The 10,052-nt window shown below is 42.1% G+C and overlaps 1 protein-coding gene across 1 annotated transcript in view; it reads left to right on the plus strand.

Moving 5' to 3' along the window:
- The first annotated feature begins 1,564 nt into the window (after positions 1-1,564).
- LOC139749758 (uncharacterized) overlaps positions 1,565-10,052 on the plus strand; it is a 26,129-nt gene continuing 17,641 nt past the window's right edge. Inside the window, exon 1 of the mRNA XM_071663977.1 lies at positions 1,565-1,759. Within this exon, the coding sequence (XP_071520078.1) occupies positions 1,758-1,759 (2 nt within the window). The 5' untranslated portion in view covers positions 1,565-1,757. The remainder of the gene's footprint in view (positions 1,760-10,052) is intronic.

The following is a 10,052-nucleotide window of genomic DNA, read 5'->3' on the forward strand; positions in this document are numbered from 1 at the left end:
TAGACTCAAGCAACCCTCAGGGCGTCGCCGTCAGATGTCTCAACGTGATTCCAGACATTTCATCTTCGCGGCAGGTTTCATGTCCGACGTCCACCTTCGTCTGGTCTCGCGTGAATCATCACCTCCTCCCGTGCAACTGTAACAACAAGGGACCTACAGCCACGCCCGCGGCACTCCTACATCCCCAGCGCCTCTACAGGAGCCTCCTGCAACCCAAGCACTTATCAGCCGTCGACACACACTCCAGGAGCCGCTATACGGGCCACACCCACCTCCCTACATGAGCTCCACGTTGACTCAGAAGCCTAGCACTTCTTCCACGACTCCTGCTTCGCCTGACGCCTCCTACCATCACTAGCCAAGCCTCTCTCGACCTACCATACTTTACCTCGTCTTCACTATAATCCTGCACCTACAGTAACCTATTACCTTCTGTTACCTCACCTGGTATATCCTATCTAATAAAGCATTGTTGTTGTTCACTGTTTCCACGCCCCTGTCTCAAGTTTTACCGCTCCATCAGTCCTTACCAGAACACGTTAAACTTCTTTTAAAACTTTTTTTAAAGTCACAGTTTTCTTAAGGAGGGATTTTTTTTAACGGGTTAACGATTACTGCGAATGTAAATGTATAAACTAAGCTTGGTAATGTCTCTTTAATTTGTACCCGCACCCTACAGTATTTGGGCAAACTGTCGAGACTAATGAACTGACCGTAGACACTGTAATGTGGGCAGTTCCAGTGTACGGAATCTTTCTCCGTATGATCATGATCTGGAGCCACTAACTAAATCTGATTTGCTCATTGATAATACTTTTCCTCGTGACTTAGATGTGGTTGCCTCATTAATGTCCGGTTTAAGATTCACAGCGTACCGAGTACGCCCCTTGAGTCGTAATAAAGGCCTAACCTTTTGCTTTGCTTTATCAAAGACTTATTTCCCACTAAGAGATATTCTTGTTATCAGGCTACTGAACATTATTGACTCTATGCGTTTTTTTTACGGTCATCACATCCAACCTTGTAAGCAGGTTGTGATTAAGTGCATCACGTCTGGCTGATTTTAATAATCAGGTACTATTTCTGTTTTGAAAATGTTGTTTCCATTTAATGGAGGTTATTTACTCTCCAGCGTCAAATATGTATTTTCACTGCTTATTTCCATTCCCTCAGGCACTACCGACAGCTCACACCTGTCATTCAAAACTACTTGTCAAACCTTCATATTTCCTTTTAAGTTTATCTAAGAACAGAACGTATTATTTATGTATGTATATAATTTTGATGATCATCATGCGCTCAAAATAATTAAGCCTGAGGGTCCTGCACAAGAATGTCATAAAGGACAGAAATACGACAGAAAAGCGTCACGTACAACACTTGCCATATGCCACAAGTCGCTTACTTGTCTGTCATCACATAGGTAGCAAAGTGTCTACACAATCCATTAGAAACCATGATCATTTCATAATGTCTCAAAATCATTTTTAGATAACTGATGATTTAAAGGAAAAATCACTATGAGCATCATTACATGACCAGGGGAAACATGTGGCAACAGTGCCTGGTGAGAGAACATCCACGTACAGGACTTGTTACCCTGGGCCGCCGAGCTTGGTATAGTTCGTCATCAGCGAAGGACGTCTCGCACAACAGAGAAGCATTCAGACAACCCAAGTCGCTCTTTGTCTCACAGCTCGTTAATATTCATCCTACCTTTAGATCTACTGTGAAGAACGTCGAATTACACCAGCAAAATGTAAGTGTTATCAATCATGATGTCTATAGGATATGCACAGCGAAATTTGAAAGATCAAGATGTTTACGCTGTAAAAGATACGGAAGGTTTCCTGTTTGTGAATTTTGTTGTTAGAAGAAAACGTTATGAAGGGTGGAAGGGTTCTTGAATGTCGTGTGAATGCCATTTTCTTTGTATAGTGACATTTTTGAAGTTTCCGGTATTTTGGAGGAAGGAATGGAAGTGCTCCAATTCACTTGGATGATTCGCTTGTGTCAGTGTAGGCCACTATTTTTTTTTTTTTCTTTAAGTGTACGAGGGCAACATAATTTTGCATGTTGGAATTATGGGATAGTTGTACAACATAGGTCGTAAGCGAGTTTATCAAAAGAAGTGTATGATTTTTTTTTGAGCGTTAAGGACATATACATATTGAACAAAATATGACTCAAAAACTAAGTAGCCACGACCCGTTGTTTTGTCTATTGTTATTTACTTTTGAAATAGAGATTATGTGTTGAAGGACGTGTTCATAATATCTTAAACAATCGTGGTTGTCATTGTTAAGAATGAGTGGATTTTTTTTTTCATTCAGAAATTATCAGCCTTTATTTAATAGCTTGGTAATGCCTTGCAATGATGTGTAATATTTCGAGAATTGAGTAAATGTGGCCACTCCTTATGTGAAGCAATGTATTAAATTTCACCAAAGTTAAAGCGATAGCCTTGAGGGATGTGAACATCAGAAACATTCAAGTTTGGTTAACATGTAAGTTGGTGGATTACCAGAAAATCAACAGAACTTATGAAATTACCAGAAAATCAACAGAACCAATGAAATTCCCGGAAAAATCAACAGAAGTAATGAAAATACACTCTGAACCTCACCCAACGGCTATTTCATTATTATTTTCATACCGTTTGAAAATGTAGTCTTGTCGGGCATTGCGTTCCGATTGTTACTAAGAGAATACTAACGACTAAAATAAACCTCTGTCAAACGTCATTAAACACTGGGACTGAGTCTTTAACATTATCTACCGCTCAAATAACTACGGTAATTAGCAACATGTCTCTGCCAGGGGCCGAGCAACGCAGGTGTGCATGAAGCTCATGGTAATAGGGTTTATAAAGTTTTATCCCCAGACCAGGGTTGCAACCCTAGGCGTTTGAAGAGCTTCACGGCCCAATCACCCCCAACCACCCCCATTTTTAAAGATTACGTCCAAATTTCAGGAAAATTCGGCCAAATGTTTTTTTTACACTATGTAACTGGTGAAACATTAAATCAACATGCAATAATACAATTACTACGTAACTTAATATCATCAAACTATGTAACTTAATATCATCAAAGATTAATCTTTTATATGACGGACGGTGGAGGGACTAGTTGAGCTTACAATTGGAATCCTTGTAGGACCACATATGTGCCTGAACCATTTTATAGAACTGGACACAATCGTATACATGTTTTAGCTTTCGAATTTTGGTTACAATTCTCATTATAAATGTATTACAACAGAATGAAGATTTGTTTGCGGTACCGACGTAGTTTGTCCCTCTGTGTAATCTAACATTAATGATTTGCGTTGGGGATGGTAAACGTCAGTTGTAAGTGTTGGTTTGTTTCTGAGAATTTTCTCGCCTTGCGGCGGAGCTTTTCGCTGATGCATGTACCCGTGATCTAGCACTCAGCACTGCTGCCTTACCATAAACCACATGTTGTGCTAACACAACCCTCTTGCTTAACCCTCTGGTAATATGTTGTCTTAGTGGGTAAGCATAATGCATCATGCCTTATCAATACACGGCATAACACCACACAGCATACATTATCGTTGGTTGGAAAAATGACTCGACTTAGACTGCATCACACTACCACAAGCATAACAGTATATGGCTCACGGTCATACTGCATTACACGACCACACATCCACGAACTTCTGCATCACTCCACCACTTTAACATTGTCATTGCATCACACTACAACACAACCATGATGGCATACTGCTTCACGCTAGCATACAACTATGTCTAGGGTGTAACACTTAGCGTGTTAGATCTTAGCGGGCTACGCTCTTATAGGCCGTCCACGGTAGAATCGAAGACTGTACCGAGTCTTTGGTAAAGCTGTTTGGTTCGAATCCAGTTTGCAGCAGTCTGCCTCGGCTGTTCAATCTTCCTTGAGGGCTGAACGTTTAATTATGTATCTGGCTTAAGAAAGTACACACACACACACATACCTCGCTAGCGCGGGAGACAGCGACAGTATAATAAAAAATAATATATATATATATATATATATATATATATATATATATATATATATATATATATATATATATATATATATAGAAGCAGTGAAAAGTTTTTATCGAGGATGTAAGGCATGTGTACGTGTAGGAAGAGGAAAGTGATTGGTTCTCAGTGAATGTAGGTTTGCGGCAGGGGTGTGTGATGTCTCCATGGTTGTTTAATTTGTTTATGGATGGGGTTGTTAGGGAGGTGAATGCAAGAGTTTTGGAAAGAGGGGCAAGTATGAAGTCTGTTGGGGATGAGAGAGCTTGGGAAGTGAGTCAGGTTGTTCGCTGATGATACAGCGCTGGTGGCTGATTCATGTGAGAAACTGCAGAAGCTGGTGACTGAGTTTGGTAAAGTGTGTGAAAGAAGAAAGTTAAGAGTAAATGTGAATAAGAGCAAGGTTATTAGGTACAGTAGGGTTGAGGGTCAAGTCAATTGGGAGGTGAGTTTGAATGGAGAAAAACTGGAGGAAGTGAAGTGTTTTAGATATCTGGGAGTGGATCTGGCAGCGGATGGAACCATGGAAGCGGAAGTGGATCATAGGATGGGGGAGGGGGCGAAAATTCTGGGAGCCTTGAAGAATATGTGGAAGTCGAGAACATTATCTCGGAAAGCAAAAATGGGTATGTTTGAAGGAATAGTGGTTCCAACAATGTTGTATGGTTGCGAGGCGTGGGCTATGGATAGAGTGGTGCGCAGGAGGATGGATGTGCTGGAAATGAGATGTTTGAGGACAATGTGTGGTGTGAGGTGGTTTGATCGAGTAAGTAACGTAAGGGTAAGAGAGATGTGTGGAAATAAAAAGAGCGTGGTTGAGAGAGCAGAAGAGGGTGTTTTGAAATGGTTTGGGCACATGGAGAGAATGAGTGAGGAAAGATTGACCAAGAGGATATATGTGTCGGAGGTGGAGGGAACGAGGAGAAGAGGGAGACCAAATTGGAGGTGGAAAGATGGAGTGAAAAAGATTTTGTGTGATCGGGGCCTGAACATGCAGGAGGGTGAAAGGAGGGCAAGGAATAGAGTGAATTGGAGCGATGTGGTATACCGGTGTTGATGTGCTGTCAGTGGATTGAATCAGGGCATGTGAAGCGTCTGGGGTAAACCATGGAAAGCTGTGTAGGTATGTATATTTGCGTGTGTGGACGTATGTATATACATGTGTATGGGGGTGGGTTGGGCCATTTCTTTCGTCTGTTTCCTTGCGCTACCTCGCAAACGCGGGAGACAGCGACAAAGCAAAAAAAAAAAAAAAAAAATTGTAGTAAATCACATATACCTGTGAAGCACTGGTTTAAGTAAACTGTTGAAAAATTTAACACAAGCTTAGGCCTTCGACTATTTCAAGTCATTTTCAAGGATACATGGTCAAAAACTAGAGAAAATATCCAAAACCAGGCTACACTACAGGTGAAGAAATAAGGAACAGATCTTGTTATACTGACTCATATCCTTGATAGTGGCCTGAAATACAGTCGAAAGCTTGGAGCTTCTCTTTTCTAATTTTCGAGTACATATATGTTATACTTAATCGCTGTTTCCCGCTTCAGCGAGGTATCTCCAGGAAACAGACGAAGAATGGCCCATCCTCACACACACACACACATATATTGGAAAGGATCACAATTTTGTGCGTGATCAAGATATTCCTATGAGTCCACGGGGAAAATGAAACACGATAAGGTCCCAAGTGCACTTTCGTGTAATAATCACAAGTGGAGACTTAAGAGAGAAATATAAGTCAGTTGATATACATCGAAGAGACGAAGCTAGGACGCCATTTGGTAAACGTGATGTCACATGTTTACCAAATGTTGTCACATGTTTACCAAATCTCTTCGATGTATATCAACTGACTTATATTTCTCTCTTCTGTCTCCCCTGATGATGTGATTATTACACGAAAGTGCACTTGGGAACTTATCGTGTTTCATTTTCCCTGTGGACTCATAGAAACACACACACACACACACACACATATATATATATATATATATATATATATATATATATATATATATATATATATATATATATATATATATATATATATTTCTTTTCTTTCAAACTATTCGCCATTTCCCGCATTAGCGAGGTAGCGTTAAGAACAGATGACTGGGCCTTTGAGGGACTACCCTCACCTGGCCCAATTCTCTGTTCCTTCTTTTGGAAAATTACAAAAAAAATGAGAGGGGAGGATTTCCAGCCCCCCGCTCCCTCCCCTTTTAGTCACCTTCTACGACATGCAGGGAATACGTGGGAAGTATTCTTGCTCCCCTATCCCCAGGGATAATATATATATATATATATATATGTTTTTTTTTTTTTTTTGCTTTGTCGCTGTCTCCCGCGTTTGCGAGGTAGCGCAAGGAAACAGACGAAAGAAATGGCCCAACCCACCCCCATACACATGTATATACATACGTCCACACACGCAAATATACATACCTACACAGCTTTCCATGGTTTACCCCAGACGCTTCACATGCCTTGATTCAATCCACTGACAGCACGTCAACCTCGGTATACCACATCGCTCCAATTCACTCTATTCCTTGCCCTCCTTTCACCCTCCTGCATGTTCAGGCCCCGATCACACAAAATCTTTTTCACTCCATCTTTCCACCTCCAATTTGGTCTCCATCTTCTCCTCGTTCCCTCCACCTCCGACACATATATCCTCTTGGTCAATCTTTCCTCACTCATTCTCTCCATGTGACCAAACCATTTCAAAACACCCTCTTCTGCTCTCTCAACCACGCTCTTTTTATTTCCACACATCTCTCTTACCCTTACGTTACTTACTCGATCAAACCACCTCACACCACGCATTGTCCTCAAACATCTCATTTCCAGCACATCCATCCTCCTGCACACAACTCTATCCATAGTCCACGCCTCGCAACCATACAACATTGTTGGAACCACTATTCCTCCAAACATACCCATTTTTGCTTTCCGAGATAATGTTCTCGACTTCCACACATTCTTCAAGGCTCCCAGAATTTTTACCCCCTCCCCCACCCTATGATCCACTTCCGCTTCCATGTTTCCATCCGCTGCCAGATCCACTCCCAGATATCTAAAACACTTCACTTCCTCCAGTTTTTCTCCATTCAAACTCACCTCCCAATTGACTTGACCCTCAACCCTACTGTACCTAATAACCTTGCTCTTATTCACATTTACTCTTAACTTTCTTCTTTCACACACTTTACCAAACTCAGTCACCAGCTTCTGCAGTTTCTCACATGAATCAGCCACCAGCGCTGTATCATCAGCGAACAACAACTGACTCACTTCCCAAGCTCTCTCATCCCCAACAGACTTCATACTTGCCCCTCTTTCCAAAAGTCTTGCATTCACCTCCTTAACAACCCCATCCATAAACAAATTAAACAACCATGGAGACATCACACACCCCTGCCGCAAACCTACATTCACTGAGAACCAATCACTTTCCTCTCTTCCTACACGTACACATGCCTTACATCCTCGATAAAAACTTTTCACTGCTTCTAACAACTTGCCTCCCACACCATATATTCTTAATACCTTCCACAGAGCATCTCTATCAACTCTATCATATGCCTTCTCCAGATCCATAAATGCTACATACAAATCCATTTGCTTTTCTAAGTATTTCTCACATACATTCTTCAAAGCAAACACCTGATCCACACATCCTCTACCACTTCTGAAACCACACTGCTCTTCCCCAATATATATATATATATGCTCTGTGGAAGGTATTAAGAATATATGGTGTGGGAGGCAAGTTGTTAGAAGCAGTGAAAAGTTTTTATCGAGGATGTAAGGCATGTGTACGTGTAGGAAGAGAGGAAAGTGATTGGTTCTCAGTGAATGTAGGTTTGCGGCAGGGGTGTGTGATGTCTCCATGGTTGTTTAATTTGTTTATGGATGGGGTTGTTAGGGAGGTAAATGCAAGAGTTTTGGAAAGAGGGGCAAGTATGAAGTCTGTTGGGGATGAGAGAGCTTGGGAAGTGAGTCAGTTGTTGTTCGCTGATGATACAGCGCTGGTGGCGGATTCATGTGAGAAACTGCAGAAGCTGGTGACGGAGTTTGGTAAAGTGTGTGGAAGAAGAAAGTTAAGAGTAAATGTCAATAAGAGCAAGGTTATTAGGTACAGTAGGGTTGAGGGTCAAGTCAATTGGGAGGTGAGTTTGAATGGTGAGAGGCTGGAGGAAGTGAAGTGTTTTAGATATCTGGGAGTGGATCTGTCAGCGGATGGAACCATGGAAGCGGAAGTGGATCATAGGGTGGGGGAGGGGGCGAAAATTTTGGGAGCCTTGAAAAATGTGTGGAAGTCGAGAACATTATCCCGGAAAGCAAAAATGGGTATGTTTGAAGGAATAGTGGTTCCAACAATGTTGTATGGTTGCGAGGCGTGGGCTATGGATAGAGTTGTGCGCAGGAGGATGGATGTGCTGGAAATGAGATGTTTGAGGACAATGTGTGGTGTGAGGTGGTTTGATCGAGTAAGTAACGTAAGGGTAAGAGGGATGTGTGGAAATAAAAAGAGCGTGGTTGAGAGAGCAGAAGAGGGTGTTTTGAAGTGGTTTGGGCACATGGAGAGAATGAGTGAGGAAAGATTGACCAAGAGGATATATGTGTCGGAGGTGGAGGGAACGAGGAGAAGAGGGAGACCAAATTGGAGGTGGAAAGATGGAGTGAAAAGGATTTTGTGTGATCGGGGCCTGAACATGCAGGAGGGTGAAAGGAGGGCAAGGAATAGAGTGAATTGGAGCGATGTGGTATACAGGGGTTGACGTGCTGTCAGTGGATTGAATCAAGGCATGTGAAGCGTCTGGGGTAAACCATGGAAAGCTGTGTAGGTATGTATATTGCGTGTGTGGACGTGTGTATGTACATGTGTATGGGGGGGGTTGGGCCATTTCTTTCGTCTGTTTCCTTGCGCTACCTCGCAAACGCGGGAGACAGCGACAAAGTAAAAAAAAAAAAAAAAAAAAAAAAAAATATATATATATATTATCCCTGGGGATAGGGGAGAAAGAATACTTCCCACGTATTCCCTGCGTGTCGTAGAAGGCGACTAAAAGGGGAGGGAGCGGGGGGCTGGAAATCCTCCCCTCTCGTTTTTTTTTTTTTTATTTTCCAAAAGAAGGAACAGAGAACGAGGCCAGGTGAGGATATTCCCTCAGAGGCCCAGTCCTCTGTTCTTAACGCTACCTTGCTAATGCGGGAAATGGCAAATAGTATGAAAGAAAGATATATATATATATATATATATATATATATATATTTTTTTTTTTTTTTTTTTTTTATACTTTGTCGCTGTCTCCCGCGTTTGCGAGGTAGCGCAAGGAAACAGACGAAAGAAATGGCCCAACCCCCCCCCATACACATGTACATACACACGTCCACACACGCAAATATACATACCTACACAGCTTTCCATGGTTTACCCCAGACGCTTCACATGCCTTGATTCAATCCATTGATAGCACGTTGACCCCGGTATACCACATCGATCCAATTCACTCTATTCCTTGCCCGCCTTTCACCCTCCTGCATGTTCAGGCCCCAATCACTCAAAATCTTTTTCACTCCATCTTTCCACCTCCAATTTGGTCTCCCACTTCTCCTCGTTCCCTCCACCTCTGACACATATATCCTCTTGGTCAATCTTTCCTCACTCATTCTCTCCATGTGCCCAAACCATTTCAAAACACCCTCTTCTGCTCTCTCAACCACGCTCTTTTTATTTCCACACATCTCTCTTACCCTTACATTACTTACTCGATCAAACCACCTCACACCACATATTGTCCTCAAACATCTCATTTCCAGCACATCCACCCTCCTGCGCACAACTCTATCCATAGCCCACGCCTCGCAACCATACAATATTGTTGGAACCACTATTCCTTCAAACATAGCCATCTTTGCTTTCCGAGATAATGTTCTTCACTTCCACACATTCTTCAAGGCTCCCAGGATTTTCGCCCCCTCCCCCACCCAATGATTTACT

This window comes from Panulirus ornatus, chromosome 8, assembly GCF_036320965.1.
Source record: "Panulirus ornatus isolate Po-2019 chromosome 8, ASM3632096v1, whole genome shotgun sequence".
Classification (NCBI taxonomy): Eukaryota; Metazoa; Arthropoda; class Malacostraca; order Decapoda; family Palinuridae; genus Panulirus; species Panulirus ornatus.